Source organism: Lycorma delicatula, chromosome 8 (assembly GCF_047948215.1).
Source record: "Lycorma delicatula isolate Av1 chromosome 8, ASM4794821v1, whole genome shotgun sequence".
NCBI lineage: Eukaryota > Metazoa > Arthropoda > Insecta > Hemiptera > Fulgoridae > Lycorma > Lycorma delicatula.
In genome coordinates, this window is record NC_134462.1 from 11,042,312 (window position 1) to 11,065,111 (window position 22,800).

Below are 22,800 nucleotides of genomic sequence, written 5' to 3' on the forward strand. Positions count from 1 at the left end.
TCAATATTTCTGTTGTAATTTCACTCGAAGTTATCAAATTATATTCTCTTTGTAATAGAATCTAGTTCAACTAAACACAATTAAATCTAGAGATGATCGATTATATATAAATACGAAAGAAATGTAACGATCGAAACTAATTTATCTGAATATAAGATTTATTTATTATTTATTTTTACGCATTTATTCTCAGATTTAAATAAGTTAAATGGGAGGAATCCAGTTAGTAACTATAAAAATAGATTCCATTTCCGTCACGAAACTATCAGATAATACTAGCGACAGATAAATAATTGTAATGAATTTTGAAGTTAAAATACTACAGATAATTAACATGAACAGACATTAATTTATTAAATGCGGTTTATTCTTTTTAAATCGATATTTATTTTGTATTAACACGGCAAAGGAGAAGCTGTAAAATTCAAATTGAAGAGATGAGGTAGATTTTCTCAAAAATATATTTTTGGATTATTTCTAAATGCAATTCTGTTACATACAGACTTGCATTAATAGAGTTGTCTCAAATGCTGGTGAATAAAATCTAAACTGCCTTTTTTATGACATCCTCCTCCCCTTTAACGAATTTTGAAAAAAATATCATCAATGTTTTTAGGGGAAGGGGGAATTTTTTTAGAAAATTACCCCTTCCCCAAAAATAAAAAAAACCTAACTTTTTTATTGCATATTTTTTAAGCGTTTTTTTGTTATGTCTTCCTAAGCAGTGGTAATGCAAGTGGTAAAAAAATAATAATTTTATTGGGAGTGGGGAGCCACTCTCCCAATATTGCTTATATCATACTTAATCATAAGTACCATAATGTATATGGTAAGTACCATAATTATAAGTACCACTTATGATATATTGTTGAAAAGATCTCAATGAGAGCTTATCACTGCAGTTCAGAAAAAGTCTAAAATCCAAATCTTTTGGATTTTGGGCTTTTTTGGACACTTTTGGTTCAGTTGATCGCAATCAAAAGGTCTTAAATCCAAAATTTCGACATACTACGGCTAATCGATTTTGAGTTATGCAATATAGATACTTACATACATACATACATACGTCACGCCAAAACTAGTAAAAATAAATTCAGATATGGTCAAAATGAAAATTTCCGTTGGAATTTGGAAACCGACACTTTTCGCAATCAGAATGCTTCCTTTACTTCGCAGAAGTAAGTAAAAACTTCTTAAGAGGTGATTTTCTGGGTGGGGAGTAGAAAAAGTAAAAAAAAAGTATCGATTTAAAAAGTTTTTTTTAACTATTTTCATTTATAATTATTTTTCCAAATAATCAATACCAGGAAAGTATAACAATTTTGTTGTCAGATTTTTTCGATTAGTAATCATATATCTCATAATATCCAAAAATACACTTATTTTTTATATTCTTGCAATGAAATTAAAGATATACATATGATGTGTCTCTCCAGCCTATCAACTTAAACAGTATTTAGTTAAAGGGATCTCAGTTTTTTTCTTTTGTTAAAATTGTACGATAAAAAACCAGTTTCGTTTTGAAACCATCGTTAATCGCGCTTTAATTTATATACGGTATGCAGCAGTAAATTATTTTGTTTTTCTAATATTACATCTGGAGCATGTTTCTATCACGTGTTCTAAGAATATTAGAAATTAATGTTCAAAGTTATTACAAGATGATGGATATATTTCATTTTCGTAGTGCTGATGTGACATATGTTTGTATTACAAAATAGTGTTACCATTTAAGCAGAATAAAATGCCTTTTTATTACGCTATTATCATGTTTGTTTAAATTCCAGAAGTGAACGATGAATTTTAAATACGATACGGTTATGGCATTAAGTTGATTATAATAAATCAATTAAAATTAAACCTATTTCAATTGAAATATATTGGGAGATAAGATTAAACCGAAATAATTTTACTTAAAAATCTAAAACTAGTTGGCAATTTTGATTGTGACACAACTATCATCAGTAGATACAGAGGAAAAAATGCATATAAAAAATATTAATTGACAGTTAGATAATATTTACAAAACTATAAAAGTTTTACTGTAAAACACTTTTTTTTTTAACTGTACTTTCAGGATACGAGTAAAATTTATCAGCAAGTATAAGTTGTCGTTTTAGGAAATTCCAATAGAAAGCGTGAATTAATCCAAAAAAAATTAAATCATTAAGGCTTCCAATTCTGATTACCCTAATACGCCAGTTCAGTTTCATGTCCTCATGATTATTTATAAACAAACTATGCAACTCTTTTCTTCTTACTTATGTCAGGCATATAGATATGTTAATCAAGTTTAATAACTGTTTTTTAATATATATATATCTTATTGATATTGCTATTGTTAAAGTACTTTTCATTTAAGTTGATATTAAACTAAATTTTTTCTCTGTTCTAAAATGTTGTTACAGTAAAATCATTTTCTGTTTATAAACGTTATTAAAGTAAGTTCAATAAAAGATGTATTAAAGGTTAAATCAATGTTATTTCAAATTTAACTTAAAAATATGAATTTAAATAAATATTTAAATGTAAGACTTCAAATATAAATATTCTACATGCATATATAAATGAGTTATATCTAAATCTGTAATATATATATATATATATATATATATAATAAAAATATAATTGAACACATTAACAAAGTATTTATTGAATTATTGAAATATTTATTTATTCATCCAGCGGCATAAATTTCGAATACTGGAAAGTGCAATACGAACAACGCCTACCATTACTACTTGCCTACCACGACAATTACGTACATTGTGATAAGGAAATACCTAACAATCTCGTAAATAATTTCCTCCTCAAAAAGAGTAGGCGGACCTCTTTTATAAGATGGATAGATAAAATTTACATTGAGAAAGATGATGACAGGTTGAACCTTTAAATGATTAGAGATTAAATATTTTTTTTCTCTCAAACCGACATAAGAGCTTGCTGGACATTATGAACTAAGGTTTCAGTGGTTTATATTTATAAGCTTTCTGTTTCAACTGTCTAAAATATCAGTTTGTTCTATATTTTTACTTCTATTTTATAATTACAGAGTGCTTTAAATTCGTTTTGTAATTTTTTGTAAACACTATTCGTAATTTATCCTTTTTTCATTTATTTTTTTAATTTTTTTATAAAAATATACTTTTTTCCGTATTTAGTAATGATAATCGTTCAACAATCTAAATTACCATCTAGTTTGATTTTAAATAAAAAGTCAACAGTTTTTGAGCGTGATATTTAAAAACCATTTAATAAATTTTAAATTTACAACAAGTTATCTATTGTAATAAAAAAAAAACAATTTTGGTCTTATACAAACTATTTTTTAAACTTAAAAAGATTAGAAGGTTTTTTCATTTTATTAGAAGATTATAAGGTGTAGCTAACTATTCTAGCGAATATGTAGAGAGGATTATCATTGAAAATACGGGTATTGGAATGTTCATACGTAACGAGGTTTTAATGCGAACAAGAGTCTGGCTATCAGTCGAGGCGGTTGTGATGAAGGGATTGTTAGATGGAAGGGGGTTTTTACAGTCGTGAGAGAAAGAAAGAGGAGGTAGTACGGTGGGGGGGGGGGATGAAAGTCAGAAGTGTAGTAAAGGCAGGACGAATAGGATGAGTGAGCGTTTGGTGGCGCTCGTTTGCCTCGGGCTTCAAGCAGGAAATTACCTCGGCGCGTATCTTTGTGCGACGCCCCGATATTGCGCCGCCTTCAGGCGTCCCAACGTTCGTTCACAATAAAGGACGCTCTGATGTCGGTTGGAAATATGACTTACTGCTTTCGCTCGTACGATAAACAATACAGAAACTCATAACCTGTTCCAGTAATGAAGCAGTTCTGTTTTGGACGTCTCTTCTCAACCGAAATTCCCTATTCCTCTAAATTCACCGACACATCCCTTCGACTTAAAACTTTACCGACCGTCGTGGTTCTCGCTTTACGCCTCAGAGTGTGATATCTAATACCCTTAGTTTACATTTGTCTATGTTTGTCCCGGTTTGCGTTTGAAATCTCCTTTGACTAGGGGTTTCGTTTAATCTTTGTTTTTTTTTTTTAATTACAGTTCAATAAACAATGAACAAAGTTCAGTTATTATTTATTCACATCATCAAATATAACACTCGGTTTTACAGTTCAAAGAAAATCAATACACATTTTTTTAACCGATAATATTTTGTTTAAAATCTATCAGCGGCGGTCAAAATATATTGATATTAGGTTTATGTAAATAATGTCCATTATACTAACTAGAAACATTGATAAGCAGTAGTCACACAAAAATAAACAAATTTTTCAGTTTCCCTACTAATATATCCGATGTAAGTAGACAACCAGTCGTCTCAATAGATCTCTTAATATTGTCTACTCTCCTGACAATACCTATATGATATTTTGAGATATTTTCCTGTCGACTTACATATCGCTCATCCTTTGCCCAACAATAAGATCTAAAGATCGGATAATAATTGACTGAAATTATTCAATCACAAGTTTATAAACAAAGTAAAATATAAAAAATAAATACGTTTACAAAAATGTTAAGTATGAAGATAAGAATTCTTCTTTTGCGTTCAAAAAAATTTCGGTAATGCCAAAATTTTTCAATCTGAATGTATTTTATGAAATTAAGAACGTTTTTTGTAAATTAAATATTTAAAACTATTGGAATGTATTATATTTATATAAACTCAAGATGGACATTCTGTTGTACTTAACAATCTTTAATAGACTAAATTACGCGTATTTATACAGGATAGAAAATCATTCTTACTTTTGTTCTCAATAAAATATTATAAAATAAAATACGGGGTCTGTAAATCAAGTAATGAGAGTAGTTTTTTTTTGGCAGCCAAAGTGTTAACACTGTAGAGTTACTAGTAAACTAATGATTATATGAACAGATGATTTATATTAGGTATTAATATTTTTAGTCTACTGTTGCCACGTGGACGTAAAAACAAACTTTTCCTGAAACGAGTTTCTGATGCGCGTTACAAAAATGAGTGATACCAATTATAAGCAACGTTGTCCAATCAAGTTTTGTATTAAACCAGGTGAGAATGGTACTAAAACCTTTGAAAAATTGAAAAGTGCGTATGGAGATGACGCTCTGTCACGAGCCCAAGTTTTTAGGTGATTTAAAGCATTTTCAGATGGCCGGGAATCAGTTGCGGACGATCCACGCTCTGAAGTTGCGGCGATCCACGCTCTGAGTTAACGTCAAAATGTGACGACAATGTTGAGCGAATCAGAGACTTGATACGGTATGACCGGCGAATAAATTCCATTAACTTACAGAATGAATGCAGAACAATTGAATTTGAATAGTTCCACAGTCTATCAAATTTTGACAAACGAATTGGACATGGAAAAGATTTCTGTAAAATTGATCCCAAAAAACCTCACTATTGAACAGAAAAACAAAAGGGTGGAAGTGTGTCGCAATCTTCTAGGGAAAATAAAAACATTCCTGTAGTTCCTCAACCACCTTATTCACCTGACTTGAGTCCCTGTGACTTTTTCCTGTTCCCGACTTTAAAAAAACACCTCAAAGGACACTATTTTGGAAGAGTAGAAAACATTACTTTCTGTATAAAGAGCATTGGTGCCATTTAATTTGTCACAATCGACAAGGGGAGAGAAACATACGGGACCTTTTGGGTTCCGTACCATAAAATTTTTACTGAAAGTCTAGAAAGATTTTTTTCACATAATTTAATGCCCCTTAGGTAGCTATGATCCTTTCGATGGTGTTGTTGTTATTCAAACCCCCGTAAAAGGGACGGGACCAAAAAAATTTTTTTCTTTTTTGTCGTTTCTGGATTCAAAGTTACATTCTTATACTAATTAGATAATTCCATTACATTAGTGTGTCACTATAGTTACGTACTTGGGAAATTTCATTCAAAATTAGAGAAAAATAAGCATTTTTTTCATGAGTTTATCGTTTTACTTAATATCTTTAGGCTGGATTGACCAATTATTATAATAACTTTTGCGTTGATGCCATTGATTTTTCTAACAACTGGTCAAGGAAAAGGAGAAATACAATCACCATGAGGCTGTATCTCAAAAATTTTCCTTAAAGACTAGAATAATGCTTTCTACATAATACTTTACTTGGATACTTACACATTTCAATGTTCCACAATTTTCATTCTACGCAGTTAACTTTCCCGACTTCCCCGGGAATTTGTACAATTCCTTGCCGATCTTTTCCATTTTAGTTTATTAGAGGATTTTTACTGATGTGTTTGCATTTTTAGTTGTATTTTGTAATTTTTTATAGGTGAAACTCTGTAAATTTTTATGCGGATAGAAAGTGTGTATTTCTTTTATGCAGGTTAATACCTCCTCTGTATGTCACGTAGCTTAGCAGATATAATAAATAAACTATTCGTATTATTTTTCTGATTTAAATAATTCTGGTTTTTCGGACGGATGAAAATGTCTTTCTAACTGTTATATTACTGCCAAAATGACTCATAAAAAAATAAGACAAACGGTTTGATTGTATGAAGATTAGTTTAGTAAGTTTCTTTTTATTACAACACACATAAACAGATACATATATCTCATTATTACGTATTACTATCGTAGCAGAATGAAACTGTAAGTAAAATAAAAAAAAAAATTATTTTAATTGTAATTTTTTACTAAATTTTATTTGATCAACGTGTTTGTTTAATTTTTGAGACCGGTAAGTCACATAATTTTATAACAAAGAAACTTATTTGTGATCTGAACTAAACATTTACTTTTTTCAAATAACCCTTTTAGAGGGCACGATAAATCATTTTTGCTTATGCTTCCTTTGTGCCCGTACTTTTTTCATCCTTCGAGAATGTTGTTCCTTCTCTTCTCGTGTCCGCTTCCTTCCACCGGTTGATTTTTTCCTTTCCCGAAAACCTGCTTTCTGAATCACCAGTCTAAAAAATGTCCTGTCATTTATTGTGTTTTCAATGTCTTCCATGTCTTTTTTTCTACTTCCCCTAACCGTACGGGCTTGCATTTATAACTTCTTAGAAAGTCAAAGATCGGTTTAGTTAATTTCTTATCATCACCCATCCTATTTATATATTTACAGAATTGTAATCTATGGACATATATATAGATTACAATCTTACCTTTTACTAGAAATTTAAAACCTAGAAAAAAAATTCCGTCAACTTTTACGACAATAGAAAAACGATATAAACCTAAAGAAAAACACAAAAAAAGAATTTCCACATTAAAGAGTTAAGCGTGATTAAAAAGAAATTACAATTCAGCAATATTGTTTTATCCTAAAGAAATCCCGTAAGAAAAAATATCAGTGATTTCCAATATTCAAACTGACGAAACTTTTAATAGTTAGTGGTTATAGATATATCAGAGAAGTTAGTATATAAAACAATTTTATCGATTATAAGCATCCTTTTTAAGAAATACAGCGAGAATTAGGAGTTTTTTTTTTTAATTTCGTAATAAATAGCCTAAAAGTTACAAAAAATGAATGAAAACAAAACCAAATATACTATGAAAAGGGATGAAAAAAATTAAAATTAAAAATTCAGCTGCATAGTTACGGAATAGAAATTAACTATAGATAATCGCTGGAATAAATAATAAAGTCATTGAACAGAACGTAAAACAATGCAATTAAAAAAATACTTAATAAATCGTATTTATTATTAAAAAAAAATAAACAGATGGTTTAGTAACAGTACAAAAACAAGTACGACAATTCTCTATGTATATAATAAAACACCATGTGTTTTATACATATCTGTTAATTTAAAAATATAATGGAATTTGCATATTGCAGGTGGTTATGACACCTGGTATAAACAAGTTACATAAATTATATGCATGCTGCAACTTACTACATGACATATGTGCGACTACAATATGATTTATATATATATATATATATATATTTTTTTTTTTTTAAAACGAACAAATCACCATCTGCATTTACGGGTACATCTTAACCAACAATCGTATTTCTTACATATGAAAAATTTGATAATTAAAACGGATTACTAATGACGAATAATAATTAAATAAAAATGGTTTAACAAAATTAATTCCAAAAATACGAAAAAATAATGAAAATTAATTTTTTATTTTCAAAATAAACTGATTTAATCACTAAAACTTCTCGATTCTTAAGTTCTCGATTTAGACATCCGAGTTTTTTTTTTCCATTTCGTGCTTAATACATCAAATGTAAAGATTATTAAAGTTCATAAAAACATAACTTTTTCCCGTTGATTCTGCGATTAAATTTTAGAACAGTTTGCTATTTTATCAGCTCAATTAGAAATACTTACAGGATTTAAAAATTAGAAATTCTACTTTTCTAAAAGAATTTCCTATTTTATCATATAACGAAGGAACGAAAGTGTATGAATATATTTGTTACCAACGGGTAAGCAAATATTGGTTTGCTTGGCATTTCTCCCGCCACCGCCCCATTCGGTTATCCTAAAGCATAAGACCGAATGTCTGTGCCACAAACGGCTACTGAGCCACCAAACAGTTAGCGACCAATGACCTAAATAGCTCCTAGAGTTTACCTAACAGCATGAGCGGACAAAGCGCGGTGCCATATACCAGCGGCTTACATGTCCCAACCGCTCACTTGTCATATATTTACTAAAACGGGTAGGCACTCTGTCAACTAATAAAAATACATATAATCCATAAATTAAAATTTACTTCGTCTAGACAGCAATTCGCTGCCACGCCTAGGTCGCTGAATGCCAGCAAGTACCGGTTCACCATATTAAAGCGCTTGGAGCTGGTGGTCGACCATATATCTCTAGGTTAGCTGCCAACAGCAGTACGATAGGAGTCTTTCCCTTAAGTAAACTACTGATGTCGATTGAACGTAGCAACCGCATCTAGAAACTCCCACACGGTCCGACAATGCGGCTCTCTCCACATTGACTCTCCGCTTGTGAGTGGCCAATTTTCCCCAAGACCTCTAAGGTCCAGGGTGACCCGGTTTCTGGTCTCCCCCAAGAGCAGGGCAGTCAAATATCAGGTGTTCATTTGACTGGACCTTCCCGCAGACGTACAGCTTATCAGCTGCCAGGCGGAACCGAAAGAGATATTGGTTCAGATTAACATGGTTGGTGAGCACCTGGGTACCCGTTGCCCTTAAAAACGAACTCGAGGCATACCATCCCCCCAGATCCCATATAAAATTGTACAGGAATCTTCCCTTAGACGTGGTTCCAATTCCAGCTACCGAGCTTCAATCGCGAGGCTCTGTAGCATCTTCCATAGGCGGGAGATGGGCAACTGATCGAAATTTAGATCCGGTGCATTCTGTTCACCGTTCCATTCCGGTACTGGAACGTCAATCAAAATACCTTGGCCTCCCGGCCTCTTCGCAATCTTCACATAGCTGGCCGAACTTTCACCACTAATCGATTAAGAGAGCCTTTCCCAATACGGTGGTAGCTTCGTAGGAGGTTGTTTTAAAAACACCAGTGCATACTATCAAGGCTCTGCGCTGGGCACTCCTTTATTTTTGAATAAGTGCTCTATTCATACCCAACCTATGCGCCCAAACGGGCGCCGCGTAAGAGGTCATGCTTTCAAAGACACCTCGATACACCATGTACATTTGACGGCCAAACAACTCATAGTCCTTCCGAGCAATCCTTCTATTTGGGTAAGCAAACATGTAAATTAATATTTAGGAAAAAACTGTTATAATAGTTAGCTGTTTTAACTAAAGCCAGACAGTTTATCGATATATAAAACCATCGCAAAAGAAATTATAAAATGATTTTATGTCAATCCATTCAAAGATTCTTAATTTATAAGCAGAGAAATAAAATTTGTTGTTTTATCTTTAATATTTTTTTTTTCAATTAATGGGACAAATAAAAAATAATATAAAGTACAACTTAATACATAGCTTAAAACCATTTTAATAATAAACCCATACACTTACTTCAAAGCCAAACACACACATATATATATAGACACACAAACACACTATTCAAAAGTAAAATTTTAAACAGTGTATGTGGGATATTAAAAGTTTTTCCAAGTAACTAATTAATAATGTACAAATAAAAGTAATCATTTTTTTTTTTTTTTTACCTGAAGATGAAGGAATCCCGGCATGTGGACTCATAAAATTTAATTTTGTTGAATGATGGTAACTTGACATAAAAAAATCTGATTGGTATTTATATGCAGTAGGATCTGTTGTTGCCGGTTGTGTAGCGGCAGCTAATCCTTGAAAATCGAATTTATATGCGTACCTTTTCCCGTGTACTTTGGTCATAATATTTTTGTCGTAATAATACCTGAAAGCATAAAAAAAAAACAAATAAAAATATGAAAAAAGTATGATATGATTATAGGACGGTGTATTTGTCTGACAACCAATCGTATTTAAAGGATTGTGATTTTTAAGTATGTCTATAAATCTAAAAAAACGGATGGAAAAGTAATAGATGACTTTTATTTACCTTTTTCACCCGACTCATTTTTACCTTTCGGGTAAGTAGAGTTCAGTTCCTTCGTTCTTAGAAATTCATTCAGTCTTGTTTGAGACTTTATTAGATATATTTGTTTGAAATTTATGTTAGTAGTACACGGAAGGAAATGTCGCTTTTGGCATTCGCATCGGTGGCATCCTGTCTGAGGATAGACTGAAAGATGTCATTGCCGAGGTACTGAAGATGACCTCCGGTAAAGCCCATAAGGGCTAGGCACAGAAGGGGTGGTGTGGCGACCGAAATCGTCAAATGGAGGGTGTCTTTCCTGGCTAATAATAATAACAATTAAAAGAGCTAAAACCAAAAATCAGATAAATATTTTTTAGAGATGAGGAATAAATTTTAAGAAAACTTTTTCTAAAAATATTTATACGTAGTTTAAGCTTAAAAATAAAGTTTTCTCTAAATCAAACTTACCATTCAAAGACGCTAAAATAAGGAAAATAAAATTTTTAAGAAACATTTCTGCATTATAGATCCGGGGTTTATTAATTTATACAAAATTGTAAACATTTTTTGACAGCTGTTTATATAAAGTGTAAACTTTTAAAATAGTTTGCAAAATATATAATCTGAAGGCAGCATATATATATATATATTTCAATTTTAAGAGGTGGGGTTTTTTATTATTTATTATTTATACATGCACTGTAAATAACAAACTTGCTTTAAAAAAAAATACAAAAAAAATTACAAAAATATATTTGATTACATATAAAAAATTATTTTTTAAAAAAGCTTTTTTTAATATTAACATTAATAAAAAAAGGAAACAAATTAGAAAAACCCTCTAAAAAGTAAAAAATAAGAATTAAATCAAATTGATAATTTTAAACAAAAAAATATAACATATTAACAAATATAAACATGCACTGAAAAGTAAAAAAATAAATTATATAAATATCTAATAAATAACCGATAAATAAAAAATAAATAAATGTAATAATTATTAAATTTTAAAATTAAAAGTAACGAAAATATTTAGTTAAATAAAAGCGTGGTGCAGTTTTTATAATTTATTTAAAACAACACAACATTTATTTTTACAACAATTAATCTTCATTTTCATTTTCAATAACGACGCGAGGAAGGCGGAAAGGTCTGCCGGAACCTTAAGACTAAAAAAAAGTAAAATTATTTATTTTTACACATCGAAGTTACATAAGTGTACCAAATTTCAATTATTTTCATACGACAGTTCATGAGAAATGAAAATTTTCAATTAAATGCATGAATTTAGCGTAGGGGTAGCTCGTGGGAGCGTGGGGTTTGGTCATAACAAATTCCGACACCGTAGTGACGTATTGTCATCAAAGTTATATACGTGTACCAAATTTCATTGATTTTCATACGATAGATCAAAAGATATAGCAGTTGCAAGATTTGATTATTCCTAAAGCGAGTTAATAAAAGCTTTTAATAAGTTCTCTCTAAAGTGCCTCTGTGATTTTCACTGTGATTTTAATTTCGTGACCTATCGGACCATGAAAAAATAACCCTCGTAATTCTTAACATTATCGGGCACAAAATTTCAACAAACCTTATTCGTTGTTTTTTAACCAATCATAAGATGAGAGTAATTCTTGTCATTATCAAAGCCGAAATACCACCCAATCGTATTCTTTGGTTTTTACCCAATCATAAGGTGAGAGTAATTCTTATCATTATCAGGCCCTAAATTCCAACCAATTGTATTCTTTGTTTTTTAACCAATCATAAGGTGAGAGTAATTCTTATCATTATCAGACACGAAATTCCAACCAATTGTATTCTTTGTTTTTTAACCAATCATACGGTGAGAGTAATTCTTATCATTATCAGGCCCTAAATTCCACCCAATCGTATTCTTTGGTTTTTACCAAATCATAAGGTGAGAGTAATTCTTATCATTATCAGACACGAAATTCCACCCAATCGTATTCTTTGGTTTTTACCCAATCATAAGGTGAGACTAATTCTTATTATTATCGGGCACAGCCCGGACTTGGCTCTATTCAATTTTCACCTCTTTGCTCACATGAAACGCTGGCTAGAATGATAACATTTTGGCACAGACATCGAGTTGTAGACCAGCGTAGAAACATGGCTGAAAACACAGGCGGCTCGGTTCTCTGACAAGGGTATTGGAAATTTGGTACCACGCTAAGACAAATGTCTAAATCGGTGTGGCGACTATATAGAGAAATAACGTAACTATGTAAGTACTTGTTACAAATAACAAATTTTAATAACCCTCGTATATTACATATATTGTTTTTTGGTTCTAACTCTTTTAATTTATTTATTAATAACCATGCAATTCTTTGTCAGCTTTTTTTACATTAAAATAAACAATCGCAACGAAAAATTTTGAAGACTAATTAAAAAAATCTGATATGGACACCACATGACTTTCTTGTACTCCTATTAAAATTTACACACATACATTTTATTAAAATGATAAGTACATAAAATTTTATTTCATTAATAATTTCTGATATATATATTTTTTATTGTTATTATTTAATTAATATTTATTGCAAATGTTTTTTTACAATCAGAAGTTAATAAATCAATATATTTAAATTAAAAAAAAGGTTAAAAAAAGAAATGAAGTCGGTTTTGAACCGATGTACCTTCGCCTGATAAAATTCAAATGTTTCATTAACTGAAATTTTATTTGGCTTAACCCTGGAACCAATGAAAATAAGTGCCGTTTATGATATATCGTTGAAAAGCTCACGATAAAAGCTTATTACTGCAGTTAAGAAAAAGTTCAGAATCCAGATTTGTTTTAGATTTTGGGCTTTTTTTGGACACTTTTGGCCAAGTCAATTGCAATAAAAATTGGAGGTGAACAACTAGATGTTACAACAGTCCTAAATCCAAAATTTCTATGTCCTACGGCTAATAGTTTTTGAGTTATGCGTGATACATACATACGTACACACGTCACGCCGAAACTAATCAAAATGGATTCGGGGATGGTCAAAAGAGATATTTACGATGAAATCTGAAAAACCGAAATTTTTCACGATCACAATACTTCCTTTACTTCGTACAAGGAAATAGAAAAAAACACAACTTTACAAAAACTAATAATTAAAAAAAAAAAAACAAAACAAAAAACAACACTATTTGAGAAAATTGAGGGAGAAATATGTGTAGATATTCAACAACTGCGTTATATAATAATTTAAATATGGAAATATTTAAATAAATGTAAAAAAATATAAAAGAAAAATGACATCTGCAAGCTGTAGCTTAGAGAGTGAAGTCAATAAGAAAGCAGTGAATCAAATCTACTAATTTTCATAAAATCCTTAAATTTATAAACTGTTAATCTTATGTATAAACACAAATTTATTGTATTTTAAATATTAATAATATTCTATTCATTAAAAAAGATGTGCTATAGTGTCTTCATGAACGACTGGAATGAAGAACTGAAGTTAAGATTTTCTTATCATTTACCGTAAACAGCAGACAAAATGAATTGAAGTCGTAGAAGAAGCAAAGCAATAATTGCACACAGTAGGAGAAAGGAGCGGTGCGATATTAGTAGGTAGAAGAGCAAAAAAAGGGAACGGGAGAAGAAGGAAAAAGGAAGGGAGTGAGTTAATTGAGAACGATGAAGGAACTAATGGGAAGAACAGTAACGGCTCCTGGTCGCTATCAGATCAGATCAGGGAGACTGATTAACGTGCAATCAACGACACAAAACAACAAAACAAAACAAAATCGAAGCTCCCTTCGTCTCATCGCCGCCCTCTCGATCACTTCCATACAAAATAATAAAATTACAGCGCCTTCCGACCTACAGTTTCATTTGCCAACTTAATACCTTTAAGTCGTAAATACTTCTAAATATAAACGCAATCCTTTTAAATGTACATATTACGAAAAATGCAGCGAAACAGTTTAAATTAAGCAAACTGATTTCCATATGTAATATAGATAAAGATCCTATGTAAATCCTCACGCTGTAAATTGATGATTTTTAAAACGGTAACTAAAATCCTAATAAGACTAATGAAAAATACTTTTGAAAAAATTTCCCTTTAATCCTAAACTGATTTTTTTCTTTTATTTTCATATATATTATTAAACATGATATATGAAAATTACAAAACTAAACTACGATAAAGGCAATAAATAAAGTAACTTATAGATTATAATATCCTATCATATCAATATGGAAACTATTTCCCTAAAATGGGTAAATAACGTGAAAATCTACGTACCTCTCAAAATTATCTACTTTCAATCTGTGCTGTAAGCCACTTTTGAAGTTTTGAATGGCCAACATTCTCGTTAAGTTTGTCGTAACTCAAAGTTTTTACTATATCCTTTAAAATGATATGTCACAACCCTCGTCTTTCTATTTAAAATTTCCCCCTCCTCGAGGAGCTTTTGAAAGTAAGATAGTTTTATGCCGAAAAATATATCATTTTGAGGTAGCAATATTTGCTTAATTTTATTTTTTTTAGTGTTTCACTGCTAAGCAGTTATTTAACAGAGGTAAAGTAGAGAACTACTTTTGATATTACCTGTAATAAAAATTAAATGGCTGCCATTTTGTTTAAGTTGTAGAACGATGAGGTTTACGTAAAAATTTTTGTTTATCAATACCCTTTAAAAAGATCTGTTCAACACTATCTTTTCCATTTAAAACTTGAGTCATTTTCTATGAATGTGATAGTCTCGTACCGAATTATACGATCGTTTTGAGGTAGGAACATCTCCCAAATTTCATCTTTCTATGTTTAACTGTTGAAAGGTTATCTAAGGTCATTTACATTATATATACGTACAGAATGTATCACAAAGTTCTCCCGGGACTTTACAACCTATTCTACTTGAAAAAATAATAATAGAAAAAGTTCATATTAAAAAAAACCTAAAATGCTTTGTTTTTGAGTTACGGCTAGTGAAAGATTTCGCTCAGATTTCAGCTACCCAAGTGAATTATGTCGTACTGAAATTATTAGGATATTAATTAAGGGGAAGAATTAGTATTTTAATGGTTTTTTACATGAAAAATCGAATAAAATAAATCCCAAAACTGTATCTGCAGTAGTCTGAGAAATCTAGGTGAAAACCAATAAATTGGGGTAAAAAACCCTGTTTTTTATGTTTGACGTACAATATCTTTATTAAATGGGTAATAAACATATAACATTTTTAAACAAAACTTATAGAGAATTTAATTCTGAACAAAATGGTGTAAGATAAGTTGAATAAAACAAAGAAAAGTTAGAAAAATTTGAATTTTATTTAGAAATAGTACATTACTACATTTTCAGAAAATTAATTACTTAATGTAAACAAAAACCAAATTCTTTTTTGATGATGTGAAAAATGTATAAAAACAAAAATAAGTAAATAAAAATTACTTAGTAGCCTTTTTTTTTATTAATGACAGAAATACAATAAATTATTTGAAAAATTATTATTTTAAATTCGGCAATAAAATTGATCAACAGTTGATCAATAATTCACAAAACTATATTACTGTTTAAATCATTCTGTAAGGTAGGTAAAGTATATCGGGTACTGTAAACTGTGCTGTCGTTAGTGAAGGTTTTCTATGAATTTTAGCTTGAACTTGATCGGTTTGCTATTGAAGTAATGCCGTACTTATTTACAACAGAGGAATACTCTGATGGTATTCATTTTGGGTGTGTGTAATGGCAATGTTACAGCTACTACAGTAAAATATGAAATGCGTTTTCCGAATGGCAGGTTCTAGATCCCAAAACAATAAATGCGTCTTTTAGCAATCTTTTGGAAACAAACACGACGCTTTTATTGATAAAAATTATTATCGATGCGGTTCACTGCAGTCCAGGCATCAGTACACGACGTCTTTCTAAGCGGATCGGAAATTTTCGCATTTGATGGTTTGAAGGACACTTAAAGAAAACAAGTTTTATCCTTGTAAACAACCAGTTCAACATCAATACCTAAGCGACGGTGTGCTTCACTTGAAGTTCTGCAACTGGTGGAAATCCAAATCGACAACTCTATAAGTATGTTTTGTTTACCGACGAGGGTAATTTCACTCGAGATGGCGGCAACAACTTACGTAATGAGCATAGGAGGCAGAAGAAAGTCCTCTTCCTCTTCGAAGAAAAAGGCACCGTTTCACGAGGATTTCAACACCGATTTAGCGTCAATTTATGATGCGGCCTTCTTCGCAATCAGCTGTTTTGACCGTTCATTTTACCTGACCGCTTAAATTCTGAGATCTACTTTCGCTTTCTTCAAGAAGAATTGCCGCAGCTGCTTGAAGATATTTCTTTAGCGTTGAGACGCAAATTATACTTCCAGCACGATGGCACGCCTCCCCGCTTCTCTTATGCCGTTTCCACTCACTTAAATCATCATTTCCCTCAGAAATGATGATTTCAGGTCAAGGTGGTCCACATTTCTGTCCACTAAGATCGCCTGATTTTACATGTTTGAATTTTTGTGTATGGGGATGGATGAAAAATATTGTATACGAAAAAAAAATTCAAAATACCTTCTCGTGAGAGGAATTATTCATCCGCATATGGATGCAGCTGAGAATGTTTGTTTATATGAAATTTTTCCACAATTTTTTAGAATAGAATAAGTTATGAAAATCCCGGGACAAATTCGTGATAAAATATATATATATATATATATATATAATGTACAGAGGCGCGGGCGCACCCACACACAACACACACACACACACACACACACACACACACACACACACACACACACACACACACACACACACCCACACACACACACACACACACACACACACATACACACACACACACACACACACACACACACACACACATACACACACACACACACACACAAACAAAGTAAATCCGGGAAATTAATATTTTTTCTGGATAACTCGTTACAATTCGTCAATAAAGTAAATATCGTGAAGAGGGCGAGTGAATTAACTAAAATGGTAATCCTATTAACAACTAAATTTGATTTATCGTTTTTTCATATATACATTCTGAACTAATCTAAATTAATGTTGTTTAAGTTTAAATAAAATATTTTTGTTATGACATCAAATATATAATGTGTATAAAATACTAAAATTGTATTCATCAGTTCGTAATTCGTATATGTATGTATATATATATATATATATATTCAAACATACGGTTGACAGAGCACATGTGTTTTGTGTGTTACCACTATATGACAGTGTATATGCACGCGGTATGATTTGGAATCCAACCCCTTAACACCCTAACAGATATGGAACTATTAATTTGCAGGGCGGAAGCCTGTCGGCCCGATTGGTCCCCTGAGGTAATTCAATATAACCACCCCGCTCAGATAATATGTGTATACGGTAAATACAAACACACTCAATGTACCATACCGTTCGTAACTCACAGATTGAACTCTAATATAGGAAAACACAATAACATCTTAAATTTAATATTGAAACTTTCAATCTTGCGAATGTAACCTAAATTAATATCTCGTGCCAAACAGTAATAATAATAATAATAATAACAATAATAATAGTAGCAGTAATATTAATAATAGCACTACCTTACAGTTAAATTTATAAAACTTTTCCTGATAATCTTTTATTAGTAACTTCTACTAAAAAAAAATTAAAGAATGAAGTAGTTTAAAATATAAACAGAAAAAGTATTTCTATAAAAATAATCTTTCATCGAGATACAACTAAATGTTGACTTGCTCTCATTCTATTAAGATAAATACATGTATTTCAATCTTGTACGTCCATGATATAATATTTTATTTAATTTTCATAAAACTACAAAAATTCATACTGGTTTACAAGAACTTAAAATCTATAACTCCATGCGTATATTGATTGTGAAAAATTATTATCATAAAAAAAAAAATTAATTAAAAACAAACAAAAATCAAACCTACAAACAATATAAGTGAAACAAAGCAAACTTAATAAATTTCAACGCGTGATTCATTATTCTGTAGAATATTTGATGACAATAAGCAAGGGGCTTTTAAAAAATTGAAAATAAAAGAGATTTTTAAGGAAAATATTTGGTCCTGTTAAGGACAACACACTTAATAATATACGGGGTGTTTCACGAAGTTCTCACGGGACTTTCATAACCTATTATACTCGTGAAAATAATGGAAAAAATACATATAAACATATGTCCTAAAGTTTTCGTTTGCGAGTTACGGCTAGTGGAAGATTTCGCTCAGATTTCAGCTACCCCGGGGAAATGAAGTCGTACTGAAAATTTTAGCAAGGTAATTTTAAACGACAGAATTGGTGGTTTCTTATGATTTTTGACCTGAAAAATTGAATAAAATAGGTCCCAGAACGATATACGGAGTAGTTTTTGAAAAATCTAAGGTGGAAAACCAATAAATTTGGGTAAAGGATCATGTTTTTATGTTTAACCTACAATAACTTTGTTAAATGGGTAATAAACACATAAAAATTTTAAACAGAACTTGTAGAGAATTTAATTCTGAACAATTATTATCTAAGTAATTTTTATTTAATTATTTTTTTTATTTTACAATTCTGTAATTTCATTTTTTTTTTTTTTAACAATTTTTAATAGTAAATTTTACAAATTTTTCACATCACCAAAAACAAAAATTGGTTTTTGTTTACATTGTATAAGTACTTTTCCCGACAAATGTAGTTATGTACTGTTTCTAAATAAAATTCGAATTTTTCTAACTTTTCTTAGTTTTATTCAACTTATCTTAACACCATTTTGCTAAGAATTAAATTATCAAAAAAATTTTTTTAAGGTTTTTTTTGCGTTTATTATCCATTTAACAAAGTTTTGTACGTCAAACATAAAAACGAGGGTTTTTTACCCCAATTTATTGGTTTTCATTCCAGGTTTCTCTAAAAATACTAAATATACGGTCCTGGGACTGATTTTATTGGATTTTTCAGGTCAAAACCCATATGAAATTACTAATATGCCTCTTAATTAACGTCCTAAAAATTTAAATACGACCTTATTTCACAGGGCTAGCTGAATTCCGAGCGAAATCTTTCACTAACCGTAACTCGCAAACGAAGCTTTTAAGACATATTATTATTATATGAATCTTTTCCATTATTTTCACGAGTAGAGTAGGTTATGTAAGTCCCGGGAGAACTTCTTGATTCATCCTGTTTTTATCTACAGTTCCAGAAAATGGTATACTTACAAATTAAAAAAATAACAGCAGAAATAGAGTAAGAGAGGAGATTGGCTTTCGGTCGCCACAATTTACGAATAAGTGAAAATGAAATTCCCATGAAAATTCCTTTAATTTAGCTATAGAAAAAAATTAAAAGCATGTGATAAAGTAAAAAAAAAACTTTTTAGTAAGACTAGAAATTCTAGACTTACAAAATCCGGCAATTAATAAAAAAAAATTAAAACAAATCTGAATAAAGAGGACTTTTTATAAAGAGAAAGCTCTAAAACAAAAAAGGGTAGTAACAAAGTAATTCAGAAATAAATCCAGTGAAAGACTTCAAAAAAGTATCGGCAAGAAAGAAGAAAGGACGCTAAGAAAAAGTATTGAACGTGGTCCATAGCTGGTCAAATTGAAAAAAAATCAATCGATAATAAAAAAGCTGACTTATTTATATAATATAAAAAATACAAAAATAATAAAATTTTCTATCCGTTTAAAAAATAAGCTAACCATTTTCTTTCAACTTGGACTGACCACAAATAACTTATAATTTTATTTTTATTTTTGGTTATTTTTATAAAGGTAAGTAGACAAACTGATAGGGTTTTTGTTTGTATATTGAAATTGAAATCTTGGAAGGTGAAGTTTTCAAAATTTTTTATTTCGTACAACAAGAAGCTAGTCTTACATTTGCCAAATTTAATTAAATTAGGTTTACCCTTTCCTGAGAAGTAACATTTTTGTTGAAAACCACAAAATGACGTCCAGAAGGAAAACAAAGCAAAATAGAACTTATGACGATATAAACGTTTTTGCTCATTTTGGTGACCTGAATCAGTTCCTGATGCTCGGCGAATACGTCCCGAAACATCCAGATATCTGGTTTTGTTTTAACGCTTTTAACTTTTATTATTAATAGCCGGGAACATGAAATACCTTGTCAGCTTTTTTTACCTATTCTAGAATCTATAAATAAAACTGTAAGCGAAAAATTACAACAAATCCTAAATGGAACCAAGTGATAATAAATTAGTATAAATTATATTATAATTGGTATTTGTAATAATAGTAATATAATAATAATAAGAAATTGTATATTAAATTAATAATAAAATAATTAACGATTATAAAATCGAATGCTCATAGTAAAGTAATTGACAGTTTTGAAAGTTAAACCAAATGTTAATACCAATAACTAATTTCTATTGATAAAATGAAAATTAACGAATGATAGAAAAGGAAAATAAGTAATTTTTAATATTCTTTATACTCCCAGTAGTTTTTTTTTGTGAAATTCTTTCGAAACTAGTAATAATTTGTCTAAGGAAATTTTATATTTTTATTACCTTTATTTTATTGTAAATAAAAATGTAATTACAACAATTAATAAAGTAATAATAGAGAATAGAAAATATGAAGTGATGAAAACAAAAAGAGATGAAAGTGAAAAGAAACCGATAAATACTCCCGGGCCAACAAACTAAGAAGTTCACGGGTGTTTATAATTAGTTATACGTAAAAGAAAGAAAAACAGTGAGCCGCGATAACAATTACATTCATTTAATTATTTATTACGTAGAATTGAGTTGCAATACTCTTTTCGATGAATTTTATTGAAATAATATCACCATTCAAGAGATGAAAGCTAAATACAAAAATAGGGGAAATGATAAACAATAATTCATATCTTGAGATGAATTAAAAAAAGGCTGACAAAATAGTTATACTGTTCTTTCGTTGGCTATTTATTCTTATATAGTGGAAAAATAATGAAACATTAAAAAAGTTAAAAAATCGATTATTTTTTTTTTGATTTTTCTACGTCTGCTATGTTAAATAAAAGAAAGTAAAAATGCCAGTGAAAAATGTACAACAAATAAAAAGTTATCTAAGATTTATTTTTTGGGGTTTGGAGTGAATTATGATGAAATTTTATTGAAATCATATTAAAAATTTAAATAAACTACAAAAAGTTTTAAAAAAGGCCAAAAAATCGATATTTTTAGACTTCGATCAGCTCCCCCACCCCAAAAATTATGCCCCTAAAGTTTAAACGCATGCACGCATGTACTGAACCTAATATAAAGTGAAAATATAAATATTTTCGTAAAATTTTGAGAAAATTGATCCAAAAACTCTCTATCCCACCTCTTAGATATATTGACTCAAAACCTTTACCAAAAAATTGCCCCATATACACAAGTCTTTGTGCCAAATTTCATAAAAATTGTTTAATCTAATCAAAAGTTGTTATAAGCTTGCCCTCCTTTTATTTATGGTTTTTTGGATTCCTGGGTCAAGAAATACAAAAAAAACCGTATATCCCATTTTTAGACTGATTACCATATTTTATTTACATCTTGGAGCATAACTCTAGACAGGTATGATACTAGGAAAGTAAAACTATATATTTAATATTGTTTTAAAAGGATATAAAATATTCGAAACCTGGAATTACAGTGGTACAAATTTTATAAACATTCTAATTCTAAAACTAACACTTATTTCTAGCACTGTGCTATGCAACTTTCATTTGCTTAAAATAAACTGTTTTTTTATTTACTTTCATTTTGAAAAAAAATCACACTTCGTTATCCATTTAAAGATAAAAGTAAATTTTTAAGAAACACAAATAAATAAATAAACACAATATTTACATACCTTAGCGCCCTGCTAAGTTTATCGTAATTCATGTTTGGTTTTGATTTTCGTTCACCCCAACGCCTCGCCACTTCATCAGGGTCGGTCAATTTGAACTCACCGTTCGTTCCTTCCCATGTAATACAATTGGCGTTGCTTGAATCGGATAATAATTCTAGAAGGAACTGCCATAACTGAATCTGTCCTGAACCTAAACAAGATAAAAGAAAAAAAAAGCTATTATTAAATACGCAGTATAAAAATAACTTTCTATTTTATGTAGATTGTTCCATTTAGTTTTCAACTGCTCTCTTTATAGTTATATTGTATAAGTCAATATTATACCAAAGGGTCTTTTCTTCTTATATATACGGTAATACTTTAAAATTTTGCAAGTTGCTTTTTAGCGACTTTCGGAAGAAAAATACGGTATTAATTTCGGTCGCATGGTGAGACTGAAGGTTGAAAATTTTCTTTAAGTTTTGAAGTTTG

General features: G+C 30.1%; 1 protein-coding gene across 1 annotated transcript in view; it reads right to left on the bottom strand.

Moving 5' to 3' along the window:
- Positions 1 to 22,800, bottom strand: part of LOC142328870 (DNA-binding protein D-ETS-3-like) — a 401,528-nt gene that overhangs the window by 19,245 nt on the left and 359,483 nt on the right. Inside the window, exons 9-10 of the mRNA XM_075372998.1 lie at positions 22,330 to 22,519; positions 10,112 to 10,320 (exon numbers count right to left, since the gene is read on the bottom strand). Of these exons, the coding sequence (XP_075229113.1) occupies positions 10,112 to 10,320; positions 22,330 to 22,519 (399 nt within the window). The remainder of the gene's footprint in view (positions 1 to 10,111; positions 10,321 to 22,329; positions 22,520 to 22,800) is intronic.